The sequence below is a fragment of the Megachile rotundata genome, chromosome 3 (assembly GCF_050947335.1).
Source record: "Megachile rotundata isolate GNS110a chromosome 3, iyMegRotu1, whole genome shotgun sequence".
NCBI classification, from domain to species: domain Eukaryota; kingdom Metazoa; phylum Arthropoda; class Insecta; order Hymenoptera; family Megachilidae; genus Megachile; species Megachile rotundata.
Genome location: NC_134985.1, coordinates 13795055 through 13822942, shown reverse-complemented (window position 1 = coordinate 13822942; position 27888 = coordinate 13795055). Strand labels below are relative to the sequence as shown.

At 37.4% G+C, this 27888-nt stretch overlaps 6 protein-coding genes across 14 annotated transcripts; 4 read left to right on the top strand and 2 right to left on the bottom strand.

Moving 5' to 3' along the window:
• The first annotated feature begins 8 nt into the window (after positions 1-8).
• Positions 9-1813, top strand: Arpc1 (Actin-related protein 2/3 complex, subunit 1A). The gene is made up of 6 exons (XM_003702021.3): positions 9-151; positions 222-482; positions 685-975; positions 1052-1230; positions 1310-1579; positions 1666-1813. The coding sequence occupies exons 1-6, from the start codon at positions 85-87 to the stop codon at positions 1702-1704; spliced, it is 1107 nt and encodes a 368-aa protein (XP_003702069.1). The 5' UTR covers positions 9-84; the 3' UTR covers positions 1705-1813.
• On the bottom strand, positions 1609-24843 carry Polr3H (RNA polymerase III subunit H). Of its 4 annotated transcripts, XR_013037593.1 has the most exons (17): positions 24760-24843; positions 16089-16183; positions 15824-16007; positions 15608-15748; positions 15392-15516; positions 15263-15318; positions 13018-13223; positions 11850-12939; positions 9706-11793; positions 9493-9636; positions 8940-9146; positions 5289-5679; positions 5083-5206; positions 4801-5001; positions 4341-4709; positions 3730-4226; positions 1609-3173 (listed from the first exon to the last, which is right to left on the bottom strand). XR_013037593.1 is itself a non-coding variant. In XM_012282650.2 (7 exons), the coding sequence occupies exons 1-6, from the start codon at positions 24806-24808 to the stop codon at positions 15265-15267; spliced, it is 648 nt and encodes a 215-aa protein (XP_012138040.1). In that variant the 5' UTR covers positions 24809-24843; the 3' UTR covers positions 14649-15013; positions 15263-15264. The 4 variants fall into 4 exon arrangements, 2 of the variants coding, with proteins under 2 accessions (XP_012138040.1, XP_076385743.1); XR_013037594.1 differs by lacking the exons at positions 8940-9146; positions 9493-9636; positions 9706-11793; positions 11850-12939; positions 13018-13223; XM_012282650.2 differs by lacking the exons at positions 1609-3173; positions 3730-4226; positions 4341-4709; ... (6 more) ...; positions 11850-12939; positions 13018-13223 and adding an exon at positions 14649-15013.
• On the top strand, positions 3032-15249 carry LOC100875038 (uncharacterized). The gene is made up of 7 exons (XM_003702015.3): positions 3032-3171; positions 8709-9067; positions 10186-10479; positions 10671-10962; positions 11926-12121; positions 12642-12790; positions 13002-15249. The coding sequence occupies exons 1-7, from the start codon at positions 3075-3077 to the stop codon at positions 13148-13150; spliced, it is 1536 nt and encodes a 511-aa protein (XP_003702063.1). The 5' UTR covers positions 3032-3074; the 3' UTR covers positions 13151-15249.
• On the top strand, positions 16421-17891 carry LOC100875151 (ribosome biogenesis regulatory protein homolog). The gene is made up of 5 exons (XM_003702016.3): positions 16421-16581; positions 16668-16926; positions 17012-17313; positions 17393-17566; positions 17640-17891. The coding sequence occupies exons 1-5, from the start codon at positions 16421-16423 to the stop codon at positions 17767-17769; spliced, it is 1026 nt and encodes a 341-aa protein (XP_003702064.3). The 3' UTR covers positions 17770-17891.
• On the top strand, positions 18167-26987 carry LOC100875265 (uncharacterized). Of its 6 annotated transcripts, none has more exons than XM_076529623.1 (5): positions 18167-18293; positions 19209-19374; positions 19665-22940; positions 24781-24930; positions 25080-26987. In XM_076529623.1, exons 3-5 carry the CDS (start codon positions 22512-22514, stop codon positions 25575-25577), a joined length of 1077 nt encoding a protein of 358 aa, XP_076385738.1. In that variant the 5' UTR covers positions 18167-18293; positions 19209-19374; positions 19665-22511; the 3' UTR covers positions 25578-26987. The 6 variants fall into 6 exon arrangements, with proteins under 6 accessions (XP_076385738.1, XP_076385742.1, XP_012138048.2 ...); XM_076529627.1 differs by lacking the exon at positions 18167-18293 and having other exon boundaries at positions 18726-19374; positions 19665-20192; positions 22407-22940; XM_012282658.2 differs by lacking the exon at positions 18167-18293 and having other exon boundaries at positions 18727-19374; positions 19665-20225; positions 22407-22940.
• Nf-YB (nuclear factor Y-box B) lies at positions 25816-26987 on the bottom strand. The gene is made up of 2 exons (XM_003702014.3): positions 26845-26987; positions 25816-26635 (listed from the first exon to the last, which is right to left on the bottom strand). The coding sequence occupies exons 1-2, from the start codon at positions 26957-26959 to the stop codon at positions 26088-26090; spliced, it is 663 nt and encodes a 220-aa protein (XP_003702062.1). The 5' UTR covers positions 26960-26987; the 3' UTR covers positions 25816-26087.
• Positions 26988-27888: the final 901 nt, after the last annotated feature.

The following is a 27888-nucleotide window of genomic DNA, read 5'->3' as shown; positions in this document are numbered from 1 at the left end:
ATAAAGATAATTTACAGCATCGCACGTTTCTTTAAGCGATATCGTATGTAAATTTATTTAACCTTTGTGAGAATTATTGACAAAATGACGGAAGTTCACAGCCTGGGTGTTGATGCTATTAGCTGTCATGCTTGGAATAAAGACAGAAAAGGTATGACTTTTGCCCAATTTCGTACAGTTCCTTTGTGAATTAATAAACAGTTTCAACACGTATGTTACAGAAGTTGCTATTTGTCCAAATAATAATGAGATTCAAGTTCATAAACATACATCGAGTGGTTGGAAATTATTACAAAACTTGCAAGAACATGATATGCATGTTATGGGTATTGACTGGGCACCAAATACCAATAGAATAGTGACGTGTTCTGCAGATAAAAATGCATACGTTTGGACACAAGAAGAAGATGGAAAATGGAATCCTGCATGGGTGCTTTTAAGAATAAATCGAGCTGCAACGTGCGTGAAGTGGTCTCCATTAGGTATGAGACACAATTATGTATTAACCATTTGTTTAACCATTTTAATGTTTAACCATTTGGCAATAATATCAAAAACTTCTAATAAAATTATGTGTTCTGAACAATGAGTATTCAAAAAAAGTCATACATGAGGAGAGTAAAGAAATTAAATTGCATCATTAACTTGTTCTAGATAAGATTAAACTAATTTTACTTTTTATAGAAAATAAATTTGCTGTTGGATCTGGAGGTAGAGTAATAGCTGTTTGTTACTTCGTATCAGAGAATAATTGGTGGCAATGTAAACACATCAAACGCCCTTTAAGATCCACCGTAACTACCGTTGATTGGCATCCAGACAATAAGGTTTTGGTTGCTGGTTCTACTGATTATAAAGTTCGTGTTTTTAGTGCATTTATTAGTGATATGGAAGATGCCCCTGGAGATTGTCCTTGGGGTCACAGTAATTCGCTTGGAAGATTACTTGCTGAATTCCAGAATACTCCTAATGGAGGTAAAAATGTAAATTATATTTCTTTTAATGCAAATAATATTTGTTGTTTGGTACATATTGTCCCATTTATATTTAGGTGGCTGGATACATTCTGTTGCATTTAGTCCTTGCGGTAATAAAATTTGTTGGGTAGCACATAATTCATCTATATGTATAGCAGATGCTACTAAAGGAAATGCAGTTATAAGATTGTATACAGAGCATTTACCATTTTTAAGTTGTGTTTGGATGGGGTCCAATTCTATTGTTGCTGCGGTATTTACATAAATTTTTATCTGTGTCCTGTAATTTCTAAAACCTGTAAACGACCACCGACTAAAATATGCTCTTTTAGGGTCACAGTTGTATGCCAATGCTGTATTCCATAGACGACAATGGACAATTATATTTTGTATCTAAACTAGATAACACTCAGAAGAAAGAAGCCGCCGGATTATCCGCTATGCGTAAATTCCAATCGTTAGATCGCCAAGCGCGAAGCGGTACAAATGATAATGCCTTGGATAGTATACACCAGAACACGATTAACTGTGTACGTAAAGTGTCGGATAACGAATTTAGTACGAGCGGTTTAGACGGTCAGCTCGTAGTATGGGATCTTAAGGTAAAGTCTTGTAACATATACCATGTTCGTTATACATATCGAAACAAACAAGATTTTTTATTGATAATGCTAAATGTTTCATTTAGCTCTTGGAGAATTCCATCGCTGGTCTTAAGATCGCGTAAGTAAGATCTTTTTTTTACATCGGAGGAAGATGGAAGAAATTACATCGAACGCAAAGATGTATAAATGTTAAATCTAAAATGAAAAGAAAAAATATACGATTTCTCATTACTCTTTCAGTGGTATTAATCACCCTTGAATCATATAGAGTTAAATCGCATTGAATTGAATCGTAAATATGTACAACTTTTGTTCACATTGGGCATGTTCATTTGTATTAAAATTTTCTCGAAGTAAAAGAATTCGCATTTGCTCGTTTAGTCAAAATGCATCCTTATTATCTCTCAAGATCGAAATGTAACGATAGTAGATCCTCCCTTCCCCGTTACCCGTACTCCAAGCAAGCCCAAGTTGCACTCGAGTGTACATCGTATATACAAGTTACATGACGCTTCTCACGATCGAGCGGTTTGCATAGTTTCAGGCGTCGCGACATGTACGACGGTTCACCGCTCGTCAGGCGTAAAAAGGTGGTTCGCGCCTGGAAACCGTACGGTTGCGTGGCTCGAGTGGGGGGGCAGCCAGACAAGTTCAGCGCGAATATCGATTCAGTCTCGCGCAAACCACCCCCATGTACTGTGCCCGTTGCAGCAGCTCCACCTTCTAGCTTTGTTTTCCGCTCGGTGTCATGACTGACACATAAACAGAGAGAGTAAAAAGCTCTCGGTTACATCGTGGTACACGAGGAAACACGGGGTGCCGCGTTCTAACATTTCGAGCTGGTTAAGGTGGCGCGTTCGAGGAAGAAACCGAATCGTTGTCGATAGAATCCACTTAGCCGATGATGCTTATCGATTCGCGTGAATTATTTTGCAAAGAGTCATTCTATCGTTCACGCGTATTACAAGTGAGCTTGGTCAAGTTCGTTACATAAACTCGGTGAGAGGCTCGTGACTCTTTCGTTGATAGTTTTTATTTTTTATTTCTTTTTTGTTTTTTGTTCACCGTTGTATCTCGTCGAACAGAGGCACCATGGACTCAGTCGATTAAAATAGATCCTTCCAGCGAAACGTTTCTTCATCGATTGCGCGTCGTGCGGAGCTACGCTGTGCTCGAAGGGGTTGTAGGCTTTCGTTCGACGCTCCGCGTCTCGGCCACGCGCTCTGTGGCAATAAATCTCGATGGGCGTCGGATACAACGAACAGATTGACGCTCGAACGCCTTCGTTCGCGGTAATAGGTCGAATTGATTCGTGCAACGCAAGAAGAATCGCGTGACTTTTGTCGTGGACGGGGAAGAACGCGGCGCAGCAAAAGTTTCGTTGAAGTTTCGCTCGAATATGAAACGCTTCAACCGCAGCCACGCGGATCCCTGTTCGTCTTGACTACGAGTCGCGGCTGAGCAAAGGGAGCGCGCCTCCCCTTCTTGAGAGATGTCTTCGATATCAGCCCAAGGGGTCGTCGAAAGAGCCAGCGCTGAATTGACCAAGAGAATCAACGGTCTGGGGTTGAGAACGTCCAAACATCATGGTCTGTAAATTACCATTATTATTAGTATTTGAAGTTTTTTGACAAACATTTCATTTAATCGTGCGTACAAAAAAATTGAAACAGTGAAAACAATCATGTAGGTCAATAGTGCTTAACATTCCACTACATATCACGTTTATGCAAAAGTGATGGCTGTTTTTCTGTTATAACTTAGTATTGATTTAAAAGAATTAGTACACTAGTCACGATTAAATTGTAATGTGCACGCAAAAGCAACGTGAAATATTTTTTATATTAAAGAATAGTTCTTCAACATAAAGAATATTTATTGTTGCTATTTATAAATACCGTACTTATATTAAGCAAATAAATATTCGACTTTTTTACTATTTTAAAATTTGCTCATACATATGATTTATTGAACAATTCTTTTTGAAGTAACTTGTAATCTTTTTAATGGTACTTTAACTTTTTTTTATTAATTCTATGCTTAGTAAAGTTTTCGATCTTCATGCAAATCAGTATTGCTGACAATAATTCGTAATCAATACCAAATCATTTGGTTCAGACCTAACCCGAAGTTAACTCGACCCTAACCCAGATCCAGCATGTGTTCGTTCTCTTTACGCCTCATTTTTTATTCCTTTTCCTCTCTCGCGATTGTCATCCTCGTGGCCAGCTAGTTACGTCAGTCTTCTCGTTTCTCTCTCGAACTCTCATTCTTGAGGTAGAATTTCAAAGAAGCGACGAAACCGAAAGATTCACGAATTTCTTCGCCCATTATTACGTAATCCCGATGACGAATTGATTTCTGTCGAATCCGCAACCCCCGGCCGCTCCTCGTACCGTTTCTTAATTCTGCGTACGACGTATACATACGTTGCTGAAAACAAATTATTCGCGATTGAAACTGTCAGACATCGAGATTCTGAATTTATGTCAAGTCACAGTGAGGCACGAACATACTCTCCACAGCTCTCAAGATTACTATTTACCTTAAAATTGTTACTTAACTTTACTTGTTACTCTGAAGCTTCCAAATAAGTTATTCATCAAACTTACTAATGACTGACTCCAGTTTGCTAGTTCTGAAACTGTTAATGGAGTTATAAATCAAGATTATTGATTATTAATTCGCAACTGCAAACTCCGAAGTTATTTATCAAGCTCTAGCAATCGATTCGACTGTCATACAAAGACCGTCTCACCGAATTCTGCATTACGGAGCATGTTGTCCCAGTATCCCGATCGCTCGTTGCACCTAGCGAAACCATGTCCCCCTTGTTACACCAATTTTCTCGCGGATCGGTCGTTAAACGGCCACCAGGTGCTTTCAGTCGCAATCCAAGCTGCAATGGAATCGATACCATTCGTCCTCGTGCACGTGGAAACGTAAAAAGCGAGTACGCTCAAGTGGATCTCCTCTCATGGCTCTTCTTTTCGATAGTCCCATTTAATCCCTAATTTCTCGCTCATTTTCTACGTGCCTCGTATTCTTCATTGTTGATCTGGACGCTTATTAATCGTAATTCGATATTTGTACGGCCGTTTGCTAACGGCTTATGAAGAGCATCGAACTGGAAGAAAATATACGAAACTGTGCATCGAATTCTTAGTCTATGGAAAATTCATTAATTAATAAAGTCTTTGTTACATTTTTATACTCACGTGGCATTGTTAACTTTTTGAATTGTATCGTAATTGTAAAGTACATTTACATCGAGGTCATAGATGGTCAACGTGTAGATTAAATGATTTATACTTTGCACATCTTGATATCGTAAATGCATAAACATAGTTACTATGTACTTATGACATGAATTTTCACGTTTGTGTGTCGCAAAATAGCGCACGTGATAATTTGATTGCCTACAAGATAAGTGAGCATTTAGTGTTAGCGGTTCGTCTCAAATTTCTGAAATCTAACGCTAAAAGAATACAGAGTCTAACTTCAGAATTCAAGGTCCAGAGTTCCAAAATTCGACAAAGCGTAGAATCCAGAGTTGAAAATACAGAATCCAAAGTCCAAAGCACGCAGAGTCCAAAGTTCCAAACTTAAAATTTCAAAACAGTCCTAAAATAAAACAGGTGATATCACATTTCGACATTGGAGAATCGAATGTTTATCTTATAATTATATTAAATGTTATGCATACCTTGGATGTAACGATGCAGAGTAAATTGCGTTTGTCACTCGATATTAGTAAAGGGTTAAAAACGACACGGTTCCTTGTTCGAAGATTCAGCCATAGATTTATTTTGAAGCGTAAAATAGGCAATCACGGTGGCTGAATCGGCGCCAACACATAGACTGGCTGATAAAATCGCAGAGGATGGGCCAACGCTCCTCGAGGATAATTAATCATCCGTTTTGCGCTGATCGTCGACCGAAAATCCGCTTTTAATGGTACCTGACGAATAAATTGTCGCGATCAGCTCCGATCGATGTTCCGATCTTCAAATTGCCTGCTTTAGCTCCTCTCAATCCGTTTGAAATAGCCTTCCTTTTGTCTCAAATAGTTTTATTCCATGAAGCTTATTTCCATTCTGAAATATGAAAGAAATTAGCATTAATGTACGCGTGTAAAATTGTTCTCCGGGTTTTATAATTGTAAATGCATACAAAATATTGATGTACATGAATAATTTAATATGGTAACTACAAATGGAGGTCACCGTTAACTTATGCTATGAATTTACCTTTATTAATCAAAGGGATTTCTGAATGTCACAGAAATTGTAAGATCACAATGGTACATTTGATACGATACGAATTTGATAAATGCAGACGTGGTAATTTCATATTAAAGTCAATAGATTGTTGCATATCAAATGCTGCGTGTTTCGATGACATAAAAGTACCGAACGTAATACTTACGTTGCATCAATTTGAAGCTTAAAGCTCGACGAAAATAATTACGTAACTATTTCGATAATGTTCTTCACGGAAAATGACTGATTATCAGTCACAGCAAACAATGAACACTTCGAAACATAAAATGACACAAAAGTTCTACAAGATAACATTCGTGACATTAATTTGAAGTTTAAAGTTCGATAAAAATGATTACTTTTATCGATGTTCTGCAAAATGATTGTTTGTCAATTACAGCAGATAATGAATTAAATTTCTCAAATTGAATTGAACCGTTTTAGGGATTTTAATCGGAGTATTTCCCCATCAAGGCTACTGATAATTGAATAACATATTTATCGAAAATACAGCCGGTGACACGTTAATTTGATAAATGTTTGTCGGAGGATACAAAGTTCCATCGATAAATTACATTGAAACATACAATTTTTAATCACCGATATTTGCAACGTGTTTGATTACAAAATATTGTTCGCAAACTTTCGTTTATTATTTTTATCGGTCGTTGAACATTTGTAATTAAAAGCGACCATTTCGCGAGCAACAACCTATTATGTGCCGTATCACATACGGCTGCTTCTACTGTGTCAACGTGCTAGATTAATTTGTTCGCACCTTCATTACGTAAATTTTAATTATTTCACGCCTCAATAGGGCTATTGTTTCGTACGTTCATTGTTTGCGTTTAAACAAAACTCGACATCGGGAAGCGTTAACGTCATCGCCTCTTGAATCTCGAAAGATCTCATACAATCTGTTATACAGTAACACGTGTTTACGATACATTGAAGCGTATTCATACATTTTTAATTTCTAATACTCCCACGTTCCGGTATCTGAAGACGTGTATACATCCCTATATTCCAGATACCTCGACTCTAGTATTCCTAAATCAAAATATTCCTAGACTCCAGTTTCCTAAACTCATATATCCATAAATCCCAATATTCTGTCCTGAGTTTCAAATAAAATATTTGCGTTAACCGATAACATTCGTTTGAAGTACAAATATTTTCGCATCGATTTGATTGGAAATCATTTGCCTGTCCAACGGGACTTTTAATTAAAATTCATAGACCAGAATATTTACGGAAGCTGATCGATACACCGACGATAAATTTGCAGCCGCTAGCATATCAGATTAAACGAAGATTGAATTCCCGTGTTTGTCTCGGATATGGCGTATTTTAAATGTTTTCGCGATATCAAGGAATTATTCATTTTACAACGACGCAGTTGGGGAAACGCAAGGGTTGACGAGGGTAGTTGGACGACAGAGGTGGAAACGTTTAATTGCGAACGGGTGGGTGGGCAAAATTCGCGAAAAAATGCTCGTCACGCGATAAAGAGATAGACAGAGGAAATAGAGACGTACTCGGAGCCAAATAGGACGTACAGATCGAAAATAAAACGAGAATAACTGCTGCATCTTTGCCGAGTTTACCTTTGCTGAAACGACTTTAATGCCACGCTCGCCAATACAATCCTACCAGCGGAAAATAGCGTCGAAAGAAAAGAAAAAGGAAATTGATTCGATCACGTTTACACGCTTCCACGACCTTGTTTTGAGCATAAGAAACTTACAATATTACGGAGATATTCTTGACTATAAATTAAGATCGTTCTAGTTATCTGTCGAAGAAACGTTTCGAGAATATTCGAGTAAGGACTCAAAATCATTCTCCTTTATCGCTTTAACTTTCGATGCACTTTAAGAACGACGATTAAAATAATGCAAAAATCAATGCGCTAAGTCAACCTTCTAAAATGTAAAGTAACGTCGAAATAAAAGTGATAAATCTATTTTAACCCTTTAGCTGTGACATGCGTAATACCGAAGGTCGTGTGTGTTCCTCCATCGACCAATACGCGTTATTTATATATGTATATCTTTCGAAAAAGTTTACTGTTTGTATAACATAGTATAACTGTACAGTAGCAAACAAAATTATTCAATCCATAACTAAATCATTGAAGTGAAATACTAATTTTCTAGCAGGGGGCTTCTATTTTCTATTTCAAACAGTAGACTCTTATTATATTGCCACTAAACTGTAGCATTTAGAACGCGTAGTAAAACAACACGTAGTACAACGCACGATAAATACAACGCGTGATAATTTGACAAGTCGATTGTTGTCTAATGCATGTTGGTACAGTGGTTATTCAACGCGTGATACTACAACGTATGATCATTGAACGCGTGGTACTATTCCGCGTATAGTACAATCTGTAGTAATCCAACGAACGGTAACACGTAATGATCTAACACGTGGTATTACAACACGCGGTGATTCAACGCGTAATGATCCTACGTGGTGATTCAACATGCGGTAATACAACAGTTGAACGCGTGGTAGTACGTGACAATTTATCTGCTATGCAACTGCATAAGAATGTACGTAATGCAGCGTGTAAAATACAACAAATGAAAATATAACGCGTGACAATATAACGCACAGCATAACGCAACTGCTACAATTATAAAAGCATGACAATAGTCTACCACTATAATTCTTCTAGTACTTTAAATTTCGCAAAGTTAGGAAATAGAGTAGCCTGAACATTTTCCTTAAGATCGTAATTTAACAATAAAATACGTGTACGCATTTCCTAATACACGAGTTGGTCCCAAATGGTGTCGAATAACCAGAGAGAGGAAAACATCCTCTATATTCGTACGAACGATGGCATGTTTCAGGTGGGGGAAAGGCGAGCGTCATGGAACGCGTTACGAACGTGTTTTGCGGGAGCGGAGGGGTTGCCTATACGAATTTGCAGAGCGCGAACAATGCGAACGCAACCCCGGAAAAGCCGAGCAGGAGCGTACCAACGTCGATGGGTAATATGCCAGCGGCCAACAACAAGAGTCTGAATAGTAGCAACACACCCAGCAGGGCCAGGATATCGAGGAACAGACCAAAGAACGTACCCCTTGCCAGCGGTGGTACAGGAGGCTACGTGCCACCCGCTACGTGGGAACAACTGATGCAAGATGATCATTTCCTTGGCAAATTCTTCCTCTACTTCACCGCCATCGACAGGAGGATCTTGGCGCAGGTGCTGGCTCTTAATTTTCCTTACGATGTGCTTCTTTCTCATAGCTCTTCATGTTAACTCGTTCTTGACTTATATCGAGCTAGATAGGATTAAATATATATAGTCGTGAACAGGAATTGGTTCAAGGGTTTTAACACGTTCACGGTTTGGGATTTGTAGGCATTCATCGCTTGCACACTTGGGGGTCATGTAGGCTTCCTTTGGATAAGAACTAGGGTAGAGAAAAAGTCTACTTGTTTTTTGAATTTAAGGATTAATCGAACATTAACCTATGAAGCCTATTATACCATTGTTACTTTTTGTTTATACAATTGCAAGATTTAATTAGATCACATTTGCAACTATGAACGTGTTAGGTATCAAAGTGCAAATCTAAAATATTGTATTCTAAGTACTACTAGATATTTTGTAACAATTTTTATTACCAAAGCCCTTCATCCTAAGAGTTTGAACAGCTATCATACACCTTGAGAAGTTATTTTTAACTTCATACACAATAGAGTACATTTAAAACTCATCATAATTCAAAACCTACTTTAGGTTTTCAAAGATGTCCAAAAATAAGTGCTCTGAAAAACAAAAATATTTGTTCATATTTTCATTTTGAATTGCAAATTATATTACGGTCTATAACATACCACAAGTTTCGGTAGCATCCAAAAGAAGCCTGATACCGCTGCCGCTTCACAAACGAGTCACGAATAGGACAATCGCGAACAAGAGGCTTGACGTGGCTGTAAAGTTGCGCAATCGTCATCTCCTTGGACGCGCATATGGGTGGAGGATGATTCTACTTGGTCGTAAAATAAATCAAAATGATGGAAGACAGCAGAGAGAGATGCTCCGTTAACTAGCTTGTTTGTTTGGAAGGCTTTAAGCCTCTTGGCCGCGTGCACCTTCGTTTTGAATAGTGAGAAAGATATTGCCGTTTTATAGTCGGAATTACTACTTAGTTTCAGTAACACGCAGTGCAATTCTTCACGCTGTCCAAGCTAATACCTTCATTTTTATCCGTTATCTCCACAGTACACGTACTCAACGAACACGTGCACAAAGAATCAAAGAATCGTATTTCCAAGGATAACAATTCAAACCAAGTAACTGATGTAATTTTGCAGGTGTGCTCAAGATGGAGAGACATACTTTATGCTAGGCCAAGACTTTGGGCAGGGTTGGTGCCCGTGATCAGGTGTCGCGAGATACGTGCTCTGCCTCCTAATTCCCGCACGCGTCTCTATGCGTCTTTGGTGAGGAGAGGTTTCCATTCCTTGGTCCTGCTGGGTGCCTCGGACGAAGACATCCCTGATCTGACACATGGCTTCCCTTTAGCGCAGAGAAACATTCATTCTCTGTCGTTAAGATGCTGCGCGGTTACCGATAGGGGTTTAGAAACCCTCTTAGATCATTTACAAGTAAGCTTTTTTTACAGATATTCCTTTACTAGTAACTGATGATTGGTACAAAACTCTCTCACTATTATAAATTATAATTGCAAGAAATTTATGTTATAATTTGTCTGTGTCACTGTGTACTTGCAGTCTAATTTATCTTATTCTACAAAAAATACTAGATTCTTTTTAATCTTGTGCATTTGTATTTGTAGGCGTTGTTCGAGCTTGAATTAGCCGGTTGCAACGAGATAACGGAAGCCGGCTTGTGGACCTGCTTGACACCTAGAATAGTATCGCTCTCACTGTCAGACTGTATCAACGTGGCCGATGAAGCCGTCGGTGCCGTCGCTCAATTGTTGCCGAGTCTCTATGAGTTCTCGTTGCAAGCTTATCACGTAACCGACGCTGCCCTCAGTTACTTTCATGCCTCGCAAAGTAGCTCCCTCAGCATCCTCAGGCTCCAATCCTGCTGGGAACTCACTAACCATGGTGTGGTCAATATCGGTAAGGTTCTCCTTCGATCCTTGATTAAAGGCCGTTGAACAACTTCTACAAATTCAATTTGACGTTACATACATGCTACATCAAGATCCCTATATTAAATTCATCCTCGATACATCATCAGATCTATCCATCCATATTTTTAATAACCATATGAGAGGAAAATAAAAAGATAGAATAGTACTAAAATTATGCTGGCACAGAGTAGGTGGACGATCGCTGATGCAGAAAGTGAACATTTACTTCGAAATATTGAATGAAACGTGCAAGATGAAAGCCACGAAATGAAACTCGAGACCTTGAAGTTGAGAGCAGCGTGTAGAAAACGGAACGATTGTGACATCGGTTCTGCATGAATCCAGGTAGAAATACGTGATGACGATACCGTGAAATTAAGTCAGGTGGTACACGTATCCGGCGATTATAAATTTAGAATTAAGGAACACAGCTTTATTTAGCTTTCAAGCTGTCAGCGATCGTTCAGACTCAAGTTCTTAGATGAGTTGATGCTACGAGGACAACGACCGGATGTCGTTATTTATACTACTTTGCATTCTGAGATTCGTGGACATTTTCAGCGGGATTCATATAGCATAATGATTCTTAACATGATAAATCATTCGGTACGTGGGTCTTAATCCTTTGTAGACATTCTGAAGGTCAGCGGTTTGTCTACTATGTGCACAGTGCATAATTTCTAGCAAAATCTGGCTACGTTTCAGTGAGATATTTCCAAACGGAAGTGTTAATCGTTTAGCTACTAATTAACCACGAACATATCACCTACGTGCTCCGTTAACCTTCAGTCTTTCACTTCCTGTTCGCCAATTTAACCTAAAACGTAGGTAAATCAAACATACTGTTCACACTTTTAATCACAAACATACAACCTAAGTAACCTCCTAATTTTTATGTCCATGTATCTTCTGTGGACTGCAGAATAAATTTCTATGATCATCTTTTCAGTGCACTCGTTACCCAACTTGACCGTCCTATCGTTGTCTGGATGCAGTAAGGTGACGGACGACGGTGTCGAATTGATCGCTGAAAACCTGTCGAGGCTTCGTTCATTAGATCTGAGCTGGTGCTCAAGAATCACGGACGCAGCCTTAGAGTACATTGCTTGTGATCTGAATCACTTGGAGGAGCTTACGCTGGACAGGTGAGAGTTGCTTTAATGGGACATCAGCCGGCAAACAGCGAGTACCTTAAATCGCGTTAGCCCGGCATTTAGCCGCGGTGAATCCGTACGATCCGTTCGCGCTTCATTCATGTTCTAAATACTGAACGCGTTAACAAGCATTCTATTTAAGATCGGCTATTACGCAATAAACGTGAATCATCTATCGTGGAACGTTCAGACGTCTAAGGAGACGGAATTGCAATCTGCTTAAGCGACCGATTGAGCGGTTGCCCCGATGATATACGACGCTCGAACATATTTGAAACGTATTCGTTGGCTCGATTACAGGACTCGGATTGTCTGGCGTTCCGTCTTCGAAAGTCCATGCCAATTTGTCGTAAATTGAGACGTTAATGATACGATGATCATCGTGAAACGATCGTTCGTGTCGTGTTGAAAAATGGCCCGTCGTTTGCTTATTACAATTTCATCTCGCAAAGAGCTGTAGTATCATACATCCAAACATTACTGAAACTTAAAATCTGATTTTTCTACCTAGATGCGTGCACATCACCGATATAGGCGTGGGCTACATCTCCACAATGGGATCACTGAGCGCATTGTTCTTGAGATGGTGCATACTGCTTAGAGACTTTGGTCTTCAGCACTTGTGCGGCATGAAATCCTTACAAGTACTCTCTGTGGCAGGTGAGAACAATCTAAGACAAATTCTCTGTACACTGTCCCGTTATGTTTCAATTTATACAAATTCTATTTAAACCTTTCTCAATTTCTGTGCATTCAGTTATTTAATTACATTAATCTCTCCTTCATGCTTTAAGTCATCAAGTAATTATCTGTAACCGAGACACAAGTAGTTAAGATGAAATTAAATAGCGAAAAATATTAATCTTCACAGGTTGTCCATTGCTCACGAGTAGCGGATTGTCCAGCTTGATACAGCTCCGTCATTTGCACGAGCTAGAGCTAACCAACTGTCCAGGAACCTCTCAGGAACTGTTCGACTATTTACGCGAGCACCTTCCTCGCTGTTTGATCATCGAATAAACGATATCGTATAAGGAGCAGCGCAGCTCCAAGGGATTTCTTCGCGTTTAAGGCCGCAGACGAATTTCTATTCCTAGAAACCAAACGACGAAAACAAAATTGTTTCACGTAAAGCAATACTCAAAGCGACGAAGGGTGTACGAGAAACCGAGCCACGGATGCATCGTACGAATAGAAAAGAAGCTATTAATTGACGTCCAGACGCGATATACGTTTTTCTCTCTTGTATAACGATGGAAAAAAGAACAAAAGACAAAAAAATAATAAGGAAAACACTAGCCCTTAAACATGCAAAAGTAAACACGATATTAAGGTAGCGAATAGGCATTTTTTCAATACACCAGAGCTCATTAGCGTAACTAGATAGAAACCAGGATGGATCAGGCCTCCTATTGGCATGAGAGATGCAGGATATAAGAAAGTTTTTAATTCGCAAATATCTCATTTTCACATTTCTAAATTCCACATCTCTAAATCTCCACGTTTCCAATTTCCTAAAATGAATAAACTCAGTGTATCCATAATAACGCAAATTGTAAAGTTTGGGAATCTGGACCAACCTAGATAAAAATTCTAGTTACGCCAATGCTAGAGCTCCCATCACCAAATTGCACTCCTCCTTTCGCTAATTGGATTTAGGATATAAAATCGCAAAGTGTTTCCTTTTTGTTATTTCCGTCAGCAATGAAAGGACAGCGGACACGAATAAGCCGAACAGGTATCCGCCTCTCGATTTCATCGGTGTATGTTGTACAAAGTTTCACGCGTCGCTTGATGATAGGAAAAATAAATGATGAGACAGTTTAACTCGTAGGTTCTCGCTGAAAAAGAACAAAAAAATGATGATGAACGTAGAATTGTCCGACGAGAGACACGACAGCCTCAAATGGAAAAAAAAAAGAAAAAAGAAAAAAAAAACAGTTAGAACTGTGATAAATTTTTATTATACGTATATTGTTCTACTCCGACGATTACGTTTAGGGCGTTGTTTATCCCGCTTCAAGATTGTTTAATATGTTAACTGCCATAGGGGTGATCAGTGATTGGCACTATGAATTTAACGTTACCGAATAATTAAAAGAAAGGAAATTAAAGGAACTGTTAGATAGCATTCATATTATACTAGTTACGCCAGATAGCAAATGGAAAGCTTTTAATTAAAAAAATGAAACGGTTGTATTCTAAGTAATTGCTACTGTAGCGTGTCATGCTATACAAGGACGTTTTCACTGTGGCAGTCAACGTGTTAATAATCGCGATTACGACGCGTTAGACGCGTTGCTTCGAGAAAAGAGCTACATAGAAAAACGAGCAGAATAAAAAAAGAGCAGAAACATTCCGGTTACGATTATGCAGGTTTAATGAAAAGTTTTTATTTATCAGTCGTACGATTCGCGTGATTTGTTCAACGATACGTGTTGCTAAATTAAAACTGAAAACTGATGAAAAATAGTGAAGAAAAAAAGAGGGGAGAATTAAAGATCATTGCACATCTATGTATTGTCTAGATGAAGTTTTTAACTTATATTTTACCTATGTATATTCTGCTGTCATGTAATTAATGTTTCCTATATTTAAGGCTTACACCTAGCTAAGTTCTCGAATGTTTTTTCATTAAATGTAACGGATGTATCGCAATATAGAGAGAAACGTATTTTATGTGTTTAATACCGTTAACTATTTCTTGAGACGAATCAGTGTTACACTATGGCTCCAGTGTCACCGCTCTGTATGGTGTTGGACGAATTTTATGCCATCGTTGCAATGGAACGGGTGCAATGTTTTCTTTTTTATGTTGACAAATAAAATATTATCGAATAACCTATTATAATAATGTTCAGCATGTCCTCGAAATCTACCGAACTGAAATTATTTTTTGCGTGTTACCACATGTTTAGCACATAATGTCTTTGTATATATTGTACAAATAATGATTAATAATTCTGTTACCAATCAAAACTAAATATAAATATATCCGCACAGTGAAAATTCTATCTAATATCGGGTCGCATGCGACTCCAGTCACGGATGTAACTTTAAGAATGAAAATATGATAACATGATGGAATGTGCTGTGAAATAAAAATTTATTGATCTGAATTTATTTTTGTACCCTTAGCTGTTCTCCCACCATGTAAGTAATCCTAGACCTGGTTCATCTATGGCACCCTAGAATATGGACAAACAATTATACAATAACACTGTATTACAATAAATACTTTGTTAAATGTTTAGTACATACTCCTAAAGTGTATGGAGATGTGTTTTTGGATTCTGATTTTTCAACATTTTCTCCAGACATATTTGGTCCTGTAGGTAGCGCTTCCGTGAAAGTTTCACTCACTACTCTAAATCGTATAATTTCCCCTACAAATTTTGAAGTTTACAACTGATTTACTTATCTTGAAACATTAAAGCAAACAAAAGTTCCAAAGTTTATTTCAAACATTACAAATACCTGCATCCATAAATAAATCATGTTTTTCACCATCTCCTGTATCATATTCCCATACCCATGCTTGTTCCATTTGATCAAACCTCGAAGGATGCTGCAGTTTATGAGGTGGGATTACAATATCTTCAAAGAATCCTAATGTTACTGTGAAAGAACATGGAAACTTATAAATATAAACTTGAATGAGTAGTATAACTTATTCTAAATCATAAATGTTACCATGAACACCATCTACGCTACAGCTACGTATTTTTCCTATTAGAATTTCTTCCATAAATGGACGAAACACTATAAACCGAAATATTACTTTGGTATGAGATGCACCATCACCAGGAAAAATATATGATTCCTCGATTTTTGTTATGTCATGTAATGCAATACAAAGCCCAACATTGAGATAAACCTGGAAGAAACAATTTAACAATGATCTAATTCTGTACATGAAATTATATTAATATATTTACATTAAGATATAATATTTCACCTTATTAGCCAATTTCCTATTAAGTTCATCGGTAACAGCGTCATTTAATTTGCGTTTGAATTCCCATGGGGGAATTCTAACTGTGTCTTTCAATTCTGCAAGAACAAACATTTCACGACATTTGTTTAATAGTAGTACTTGTTATTCTAATTTAGAAACACAAACATTGATCTTCTTTCCCTTTGATAAACGTGCAAAATAACATTTCCACTAGAAGTTGTAATAAGTTTTCAACAGTTTTGAAATACGCTAACCTCACATGTTGCGTATTTCAAAAAAGCCGCAACATAACATAACCTATACATAATCCAAAATACTGCAAAATATGAAACATGGGTGACAGCATGGATATTGTACAGTCAATATTAGAAAATGATACTCAAGAAAAAGATCCACGTAAATCTACGGTAGTACAGAAAGATGTTGAAGTTGAAACAGATATAGGAACTCTTTTAGCATTTGATTATAACACTTTGGATATAAAAGCACTAAAGTAACCTACAAATTTATTTTTATAATGCATTTATTTATATTTTCAGCAGATTTATTTTGTGTTAACTGCTTTTATATAATTTTTAGAGGTCAGCAGGAACCATATTTAAAAAGTGTAACAAGGGATAATGTGCAGATATTAATTAATAAAATCTGGGAACTCCCAACTGAACGCATTGATGAAGTGATAGTAGCAAAATTACCTAAGCCTCACTATATTTTACCACGATCTCGTCAAATTCCAAAACCAAAACCATTAACGAAATGGCAACAATTTGCTAAAGAAAAAGGTATTAAATCTAAGAAGAAAGGTAAATCTAAACTTCAATGGGATGAGGAATTACAGGTATGTTTTTTACATAAGCTATATTTTACTCTATATGTATATGTATTGAGTATATAAGTATATATATCTTTGATATCTTTTGCAGAAATGGATACCTACATTTGGTTATAAACGTAAGGCAGCTTTGGAACAAAAAGAATGGTTGGTAGAAGTAAATAATGAAGGTAAAGCCAAAGAAGACCCATTTGCTGCTGCTAAAGTAGCAAAAGAAGAAAGGCGGTCTAAGAATGAACTGCAGAGGCTGCGTAATATTGCCAAGGCAAAGAATATTAAAGTTCCACAAGTAGGACTTCCTACTAGAGAACATTTTCCTGAGTCAAAACAACTTGCTCAGGCCATTACTATTGCACGTACATCCACAGCCTCTGTGGGCAAATTCCAGGACAGGTAATTTTACATATCATGTTATCCCAATATCAATTATGGACTAAATTTCACACAGATATTCACTATATAATATGTACAGGTTACCAAAAGAGAAAGATGCAAAGGGTATAGCAAAACAAGTACCAGGTATGAAAAGAAAGGCTGAAACTATTCCATTGAATATAAGAGATGAGAAAAAGAGGAATACAGATTTGGCAGATAACATTCTCAAAAGTAATATAAAAATTTTCCGTGAAGACTTGTCTGTACCAAAGTATGTTTTTAAATATTTTGAAAAGTTATATTAATACAAAGGTACAATGTATTTATATATTTTTATTTTGCAGAACAAAGGTTAACGAAACAAAAACAAAGAAAGGTAAAAAGGTAACAAAACATAAGGGAGCAAAGAAACCAAAAGGAGGAAAAGGAAATCGAGATATGCGGCTTAAAGTAGGCGGTAGGAAACGAAGATAAAAGAATTGAATACTTATGTTATTTTAATTGTTTGTACTACACTGACTGCAAATGGCATTTTAATACATAGTGTTAAGTGTATTAACATTAAAAACGTTAATAAAATGACATTTGTATAAGAATCTTGTATTTATTTATCTATATAGATTATACCTACAACCCTAGTCCCTAATATTTCTAACCTAAGCTTCTAATATCCCTAGATACTTCGAGTTCAATACAAATTTTAGAAAATATATTGACCCTTCTTATGAATAGGTTAATTTTATTGACTTCAAGATAAAATTTACATTTTTCTAAATGTAAATCAAGGGATATATTTTTGTTACTGGAATAATTAAGTAGGAAGACAGTAAATGTATGCGTAATCGAAATGTAGGTAGTGTTACAAGCCGATAAGGCAGGTTGTCCCTTAGCCACAGAATCAGGGTAACGTGAGAAAGGTGAAAGGTCAAAAACAGCACGGGATATCGACTCGGGGAACTCGAGAGGGCGAGGTAACCTGGCTGCGGGTATAAGGGAGGGTAAGTGCGAAAGCGGGTTGTCCTAGAATCTGTAAGGGGTTCCACCCCGCATGTGATTTTATACGTATCGTGCATGTATACACGTTCAATGCCATTTGAACGAAATACAAACGCATTTAGATACTTCGTGCAATCTATGTCAGTCACAATTATCGATACATTTGATTCTATTTCAAATGTTAAATGAATCGTAATACTTACATAATAAGGTTCTGTTCAAAATCGTAAGAACTATTACCAGTTTATCGTAATAACCCCCAATTTGACATCATAATACGGGGCTGATATAATGGTAGCAAAAGCAAGACAACCCTGCATGATGTACATAACATTTCAATGCAGTAGTACATTATCCAATTTACCTGTCCTATTTGATCACTAAACTGTTAAGTATCACTATATGATGTAATTCACTACCCTACAAAATCATACAAAGTCTTAAATTCTAATCGTTTCCAATTCTAAGAAAATAGTATCGTAAACTGAATTCTATATCGAAACGATCGATAATTACAATCGATGCATGTTGCAAAGATATTCCTTCGCTATCGATTCAAGTATGACGACTTACGATGTGAACCCTGTTACTTGTAACGGTAAAGTGAAAAAACACCTGCTGTATTCCTAAAAATAACTTCAACTAATGATTTTATCTAACTCGATACTTCGATTTTCTTCGAAACTGAAATATTTCATTATACATCGAGTATAACTGCTTTTACCTCGAGCTACACATAAAAATCGAACGTCATCGCGTCCGCATGCAGTAAGTCAATATTGATAATCATCGTTGCGAAACCAGTTAATATTTGAACTTTTTAAAACAAATAAATTATAATTCTTCTATTTAGCCTATACCTCCCATTTAACAGGAAATATGGCTCACGAAAGTGTCTCAAATTTAAATAAGTTTAGGTATTTGCATAAGGCGAGTGAACCAAAGATGTACATAATCAGGGGCGGCCTCATAGTAAATATGATCCTGGATGAAATCACAGTATGGCCTTCCTTAAATTTTTTAAATGAAATTTCTGTGAGCGATGGAGAAATGCAATAAAAAAATTATATCCTATTAGCTAAGGTAAGCATGATTATGTGTTTATAAGAGGTTTATATTCAATTATTCTTACTTTTTTATTCCCTCAAAATGTAAGAATTAGAAAATTGAAGTTTCCAAATATCAAACTTTACAAATTCAAAATCATAGATCCTTAAAATACATAAATATCTATTTGCCAAATTTTAAGATTAAATGTACAAACTTTTTAATTTCCAAATTCTTACATTTTGTTACTTCCTACTTCACGTGCCAGCTACCCACACAATTTTTCTATTTGAATAATCCCACAAAAACTACGTTCTTTTTATTAGAGCTGACGAAGTGGTGCCCCGGGCAGTCGCCCCCTTCGCCCGTACATTCCTCCGTCTCTGTAGATAATCGAGCGACGTAACGCGCTTGCGAGGATTTGCCGAGGAGGGGTTGTCGAGCAGGAGGGTGAAGAAGTAACCGCGCGGTGCTGACGGTGGTCAGTCGGTGGTTGCTCGGTAGTAACGGGCGCGTCCACGAAGTGCGGGATAACCATGGAGGCTGCGTTAATTATAACGAGCAAGTGATACGCGCCGTGTGTACACGGGGATCGTGTCCTGGATATTCGTGTCCCGCGTATCCCCTTCGCGCACCCCTATTCCCCCCCGTGTCCGTGCTTCTGTGTGCGCGCGGTCCCTCTAACGGTAGTAGTTTGGCATCTCGCTTCCATACAAAAAAAAAAAGAAAAAAAAAAATAAAACAAAAAGGAGAAAGTGCACGAGTAGGACAAAGAGAGGCACGACGAGCAGGAAAATGTCATCCACGTAATCGAAGGAAGGCGCTGGGAGAGAAAGAAAGAGAGGCAATTCTCGGTACACGGTGCAGTGGTTAACCCTGAGTCGTTGGTACGCGCAGCCTTTTGGTGTTGCTGGCTGACTTGATGCCTGCTTTGCTATTGCTGTCGCCGTCGAACCGTCGCCGACGTTGCTGCAGCAGTTGCTAGCGATGCGAAATGAACGGGAACAAAAGAGAAAGATCATGTGTTAATTGAGAGGGAGAGAGAGAGAGGGAGAGAAAGAAACAAATGTAGCCTTCATTGTTGACCGTCGTCGTCGTCCTCGTCGTTGGTCGTCATTTAATTGTACAGAACACTCTGCGCGTTTTTCATAACGCGAGCTCAAAAAAAAAAAAGAGAGATCAGAGGAAAGATAATAAATGCGATGTGCTCGTTGGCCACCAGTCAGCCTTTTATTTTTTTACGCGCTTTTTCATGTGTGTCTTTCGTTTTTTCTTTTTAGGATGTAATCGAGTAGAACGAACCGTCGTCGAGTTCGTGCTCATCGTGGATCCCGTTGGCCTTTCGATATTTCTTTTTATTTTTTAACTGGGACTTCATGTATTATTTGGCTTCGTATACCCTCCTCACTTGCTTCGAGCACGCACGTACCACTGCATGAGTACTGTTTGGTTGCTATCCTTGATACATAGATATGTTGTACGTGGTAATTACCTTCATTCACTTGCTTTTTTTACATGAACTAAGTATATGCAGGTGTATTATAATTGATTATTTTCTTTTTCTTTTTCAGTATTGAAGTTAGAGTATCGAATAATGTATTTATTACCAGAATCGTTACTATTTCATGTAAAATATAGTACGTAGTATTTACACACGGCTCATTTTATGCAGTCCACTTTAACCAAAGCCGTAGCTGGAGTTTCCGGGTCCCGGGATAAAAATGGACGCTTTTAAAAGTTGTGTTAAATTTGGAAATCTGATGATTTGTACACTATGATTTGAAAGTGTAGAAGTTTATAAATGAGTTTGGAAATTTGTAATGTTGAAAATCTGAAAATTGAGAAATTTCTAAATTCGGATATTTACAAATTAAGACATTTCAGAATTAAGAATTTAAGTAAATTACTATATTTCTAAATTTGGAAGTTTAAACACGGGGCCCGGGGCAAGAGTATGTAAAATGGTTCATTTTATTCGACACTTATAACGAAGGTAATGGAGAAAGATCAAAAAGAGAGACAAAGAATAGGACGAGACAAAAGAAGGCAAAGATAGACGGCAGAAGGGCGCTGAAAATGAACGTAATCAAGCGCGGGAGGGGAAGAAGGGCGAAAAGGAAAATGTCAGGGTAGGATAAGAAGGGATAACTAGAACGTGTCACGGTATAAAACAATGAGGAAGAAGAGGGTTTTTCGATTTGTTACATTCGTGTCGAAACTACTTGACCCATTGACGGGTCAAGAAGCTGAACAGAAAGGTGTCAATGCAGAGGTCTCCTTGTAATGTTCGGTTCGGAAAGCTTTTGAGGACTCGTAGGTAGAAGTCAGTGAATTATTTACGTAATTTTTTAATTAATTAGTGAATATACATTTTCTACCTAAATTCAAAATGTTTAACAAAAATGATTATTTATGACAGGTTGTTTTTAAAGCAGATTTTGAAGAATTGCAATTTCCTCTTTCTGTAAAGAAAATAAATTGCGATAAAATCGCTTTTTTATATTTCTTAGTTTGTACCTGCATACCTCAATATAGATACATGTTATGCTTTTAGCAATTATAGTGTTAGTACCTTATTCTTCTTAATGTACATTTTCCATGCTTAAAGAAAGAAACTAATATACGTTCTATAAAATAGAAGTGTTATAAAATTAAGTATCATTGAACTCCCTCCATTCTACAAAATCTATTTTATTTGATAAAAAATTAGTGAACAATTATCAAATGCAGAGTTATTATTAAATGCTCAAACCACTTTTAATTGCAGCATTTAGTAACTGTGTTCTTAATTCTTGTACGCAGGGTCGGCGGGAGATAATCAAGGTTCAAATTGTTTGGAATTTGAACGTGTTCCAAAATTGTGGTGTTTTATATTTATATCCCTGTAAAGATTCTGGCCAGCCCTGCCTATACGATAACGCAGCTTTTTGTAACCAATGCGCATATGCAAATATTCAGCTGTAAATGAAACGCTTTTCATGTGCTTTCCGCTATAATATTTAGTCGGTAGATTAGAATGACGGCCGCCAATAGCGGGCGGATGTCCGTCACGTTTCTTGCCTTTCCAGAGGAAAAAGACAGGAAGACGATGCAAAGGGATCTAAACTCGTAACAGGAAGAACGCCTGACCCGAAGGCGTTAAACCGGGAAGAGTATAATCGTGGTGCGAAGCAATGTACGCAGCTGCGGGTGGCGCCAGTATTGCGAACAGGAGGAAGCAGAAAAGATTGCAGCTTAACAAACGTGTCGCCGAGGGTACGGTCCCGGCACGGTTGAAGCCGGTTCCAGCAGCTTCTTCTCAGCACCACTACCACCATCCCAGCAAGTTTGCTCGTCCGCACGTTCTTCCACCATCTTCCACACCACAGCCACAGCCACAACCACCGTCATCTGCATTCCATCCGAGCATCGATCGACGGCGTCATGTCGAGAAGTGTCAGCAGGTTGCACCTGTTTCACCGATCCAGTTTCCGATATCGCCACCACCGTTGTCTCTCGAATCGCCTAGTTCGGTTACTTGCGCCACTAAATCCAATAATTTCCCTTTCCCGCCACCATCGATCCTTGATCTCCGAGTTTCGCCATCTTCATTGGAGCTACAGGTGGGTAGATTGTTCAGCGGTAATTTAATTGCCCTAGGGTCGTTTCATTATATATCTCTATCTTTTTTTAGCTCTGTTTCTCTTCTTTCTCTATCACACTAGTCGCTGTTGCTATAGGTACCCGATCACGTTATTACTCGCAGTCCTTGTTCAAGTACTTAATAATCCTCGTTGCACTTTGCACCTTCTCTTGCTGGCACACCTTTACTTATACATTAGGAACACACCATCGATTGGCTGTCTGGTGGCGTATGTAAAGCCCCGCGATAACACGTCCTCGAGCGGCTACAGGTTCGTCAGCTGGTTATCCATCAATTGTAATTTTCTTTTAGTAATTAACATGCCTCGACTGGTTCCTACCAGCGGATACGAGCACCTACTAATGTTGGAGGCAGACAGTACGATGTTAGGAGTAAGTTGTAGTGTCTGGTACCGATCACGGTTGGGGAAGCTTTGAGAAGAAATTGGTGTGGTTATTTTGACTGGGGAACAGAAGGGAAAAGGAAAAGTTTAACTTATAAGGTGTATAAAAAAAAAGAAAAAACTGGAAAGGAGAAAGAGGAGGAGGAGAAGGACGGTAGAGAGAGATCTTGATGATCAAAAACATTAACAAATGAATGAGCGGAATGCAGGCTGCTTTATTGATTAGAAGGGAGAAGCAACGGTTACGGGGGGGTAAGGTGGTGAACTTTAGAGAATTACCCTCCAACTTGGCCACCAGACTTATTCCGCCGCTTCCGCGATATCCCCCACGATCTTATGTTTATGGGGTAAGTATCAACTGTTCCGATATGCTGTATCAGCAACAGTAAGCTATTGGCATCAGAGGGTAACTGCTGCTTCCCTAGCTGATTATCTATGCATCAACTATATACCTCTTTCTGGAAAAAAATATTATATTGTAGCGTATACTTGATGTTTATCCCTTTTTTACTTTCTCTTATCATAGAACAGATGACTGTTTTCTATATTTGTTACATATTTATTAAAAAAGAAAAAGATGCAATCACTAAAAAGAAGTTGAAGCTCCAAATGAATAAAAGAGTTCCAGTTTGATATACCTTTTTATCATTTTATATCAACTTTTCAGTAAAATAAAGACAAAGATTATTTTCATCTTAGAAATGCACGTTAAATCAGTTTAATTTAGTCTTTAAAACATTTGATTGAAAGATTCATAGTGATTCCATTACATATAATGTGAAAGAAATAAAAATCATGCATTTGAGATTGATATTATGGTATGGAAGATAGTAATTCTTACCATGTGCACTATACAGTAGTCAACGTTTAATGGTTAACGATTGCTACTAATTATATTTAATTAATTCTTTGTTGTCAATCAGAATGCAATGATTACAGTGCACTTGTATAGACAAGTTCTACGACACATGTACGTATAAACGTTTATACATGTCTCGATTGGTTCTTTGTATAAAAATTTTTCTGTATTTTGTTTAGTACGTGCATGCATGTTTTTTATATTATTATTTATGTGCTGGGTAACGAGGAAAGAACGTATTAATTAAAAGTATCTAAGATAGTACATAAATAATAGAAAATGTTTCACATGATAGAGAAAGATGTAAACTAAGTAATTATTATATAATGCTTTTATGTTTTATATTTATTTATATTTTGTATAATAGTACATATATAATATTTACCATAGAATAAAGAAACATATTAAGAAGTATTCTATACTGTAGATTGGTCAGAATTATCTTAGTCAAAGTAAATAGCATCTAAAGATTTGATAGATATTAAAATGTTGAATGATCTCAACCGTAGTTGCTAAAAATGTTTACGATAACAATACCTGAATGCAAAATAATTTCAGTGTGGTGGAGGACCTGGTAAAGCAGCATGGCAAGGGTGCAGCAGACCTTCTCCCCTTCCTTTATCTCCTATGTCGCCTCATGGATGCCGTGGAGATGGCTACAAGACAAAGCAATGCGAGGCTCATCGACGATGGATGAAAAGAAACAGGGTAAACGAGCGCTTATTCGATATAACTTTAACACAGAAATTTAAGCAAATTATATCAAATTAAATTACTAATATTAAAAAGCATTAATAGTTTCTATTTTTATATACTATACTAAAATGTTCTTCATTCCGTACTATTATTGTTTTTAGATAAGAGACGCGAGCTATTGCTACGGAAGCAGTGGAGAAGATGACGAAGAAGATGGAAGCAGTAACGCAAACCGTCGTAGAGGAGAAGTGAGTGCGGCAGTGAATACCGTACTTTATGCGGGGCTGGGAACAACAGCGCTCGGATTAGTTATCTCGTTTGTCGGCACTGGAGAGAAAGGATTCCTCAGTCCTGAATTGAGGCTGGTGGGTCCTTCGCTACTGTGCGCCGGTTTACTGTGTTGCCTATTTCGGGTGCTGCTCTGCCTCTGTTTATGTCGTTGCGGCCAATGCCGCTGGCGGTTTTGCCACGTTGCTTCTGACAAAAAGGAAAAAGTGAGGAAAACGGAAGCACGCCCAGCTGGAACATTGCCTACCGCCTCACTTCTGTCACCAGCGCAACAACAGCGACAACAATCAGCCATGTCTTCGAGTGGCGCTGCATCATCATCGACAAAAGCACACGAGCTCTTGCTCTCTCCTGCCCAACTACCAGAGTGAAAACACCATTATGAACGTTTTCTACGAGAATCTACACGCTGATTAACTGCCGGTTCTTGTCCAAAATAGAATATCTTGTTTCCATTCGACCTGAACCGTTTTCGCAAAAAACCATCACAGCCTAATCTTAGTTAAATGCGAAATCTAGCGCTTAAAAACAATAGTGAAATAAACGATCGGCTATGTTTTTCTACCCCTACCGTGTTTAAAAAAGTAAACAAGTAATTACTAACGAGTCTTTAACTTCTTCCTGGTTTATTTCCTTCCACGTTTGTATTTTCTTTACAAAGAATTGTCTAAATTTATTTCATTTTCCTCTCCAAAATCTTGCAACATTCACACTTTAATTCTTATGATGTAACTTTAGCTTACCGTCAACAACTGATCTTAAGTCTTTTGTAAAACACAATCGTACGTGAAAAAAAATATGCGACGGTCAAGACAGTTGTTTCCACGAATCGCATTTTGTATTTTAATAATTTATAGTAATATCATTTTGACCTGCAGTGATCAGGAAAGCTGGAATTGCATTTGATCGGTAGACGTGTAACTGTATATGACAGGTGTATCAGAAGTGGTAGCATTAGAAGCAGTCGCGGCAATGGCAAACAACTGATCTTCGTATATAGTTCCTTGTGGCTCAACTTTTCCATTGCCTGCTGTTGTACCACTTCCTGGAGGATTATCTCCTTTTGTAGCTTCTCGATACTTTTGTAGATATACTTTTAGTGGCTCTACATAATTGTCAAAACCAAGAGTCGTCATGGCAAATAGAATATCTTCACCGTTAATAGTCTTGCGTTTTTCCATATGACATCGATCACTTGCTTCGGACGTGATAAATGATATAAATTCAGACACACATTCCTGAACGCATTCACGTGCATCTTTCGCTATCTTTCCTGCTTCAGGTATAGCCCTTTTCATAATTTTAGCAACATTTGCTATTGGCAGAAATCGATCCTGTTCACGAAGGGGACCTCCACCACCGGTACCTCCAGTACCTTGTAAAGGATCGCTTGTTCCATGATTTGAATCATCTGTGTTTTCAGGATCATCTAGATAAAAATCATAATTCAGTTTTCTATGATCATCAATTTGTAAAACTAACATCTAAAATTATTAAATACGTATTGAACTAATAATTACATGATATACACCAACACTGAAAATTGTCAATTATTACAAATTAGTTAAATATAAGAATTACATAATTATGTTTTATTTACGTTTACAACAAAATATTGTCAAAACATCCTTAACCTACCTTCCATGTCATCTGATTGTACACTGATATACGATGCAGAAACGCCACTTCCTCCAAGAAATGCAGTTGTGCCTAAGGGTCCTCCATCGTCACCACTTTCACCACTATTTTCCATTGCTAGATAAGTTTATATTAACGATGCGTTGAAAATATTTCAATTTCCTTAACCTGTCTGTATCTTTGTTTTCACAGTACTTCATTACACTTTTTGCCATAAACAAGTGTTGACCTAGATGTCGATTACAATGAAGTTTCTCATGAAAGTACGCCACGAAATATCATGTCAAATGTGCGCAACTAGACTAACTTCAAAAGGCTCATACTGCAATTTTACCGCTTCCAAAGAGTATATATTACAAGAGGATATAACAAGAGGAGTAGATATAACACAAGACAAGGAAACTTACCTCTTAGAGAGAGACAGAAGACACAACCAATTTAAATGCCAAAAATCAAAAGAAGCGGGGGTGCGCACGCGCATAGTGTTGAAATATGGCGGTCGAAGAAGAATAGTTTAAACCTGCATATTCACCAATTTTTGTATTAAATATTCTATTATATCTCTGTAACACATGCACCTGTAATTTTTTGTGAAATAAAGTTTTTTATTTTCTTATAAAATATTTGTAGTAATCATTTCCGTAATACCTACCCTTTAAATGTATTTTGTAGAGCTTTGGTATATTCTTTTCTCTTTTATCGTTTCCATATCGTAAAATCGATAAAAATACCTGAGAAAATAATATTAGTAATGTACAAAAAATTGATTACAAATGTATTCCAAATTACGAGAGACTGACCTTAAAGTAGTTTTGCTCGATTTAAATTTCCCGCTCGTTTGTACAACCAGTGGTTTCCGTCTTATCTGCTGTCACCTAGTTTTGCAAAGTTTTTCATTTTATTCTAAGATTTGTAAATCTTATAGATTTGCAAGAATGGAACTTGTAATTTATGTTTACTTGATTCAAAAACTTTCGTAAAAGAAAATGTGGAACAAATAAAATTATAATTTAATTCGTAGCTATTAGCTCGATATCGCTTTCT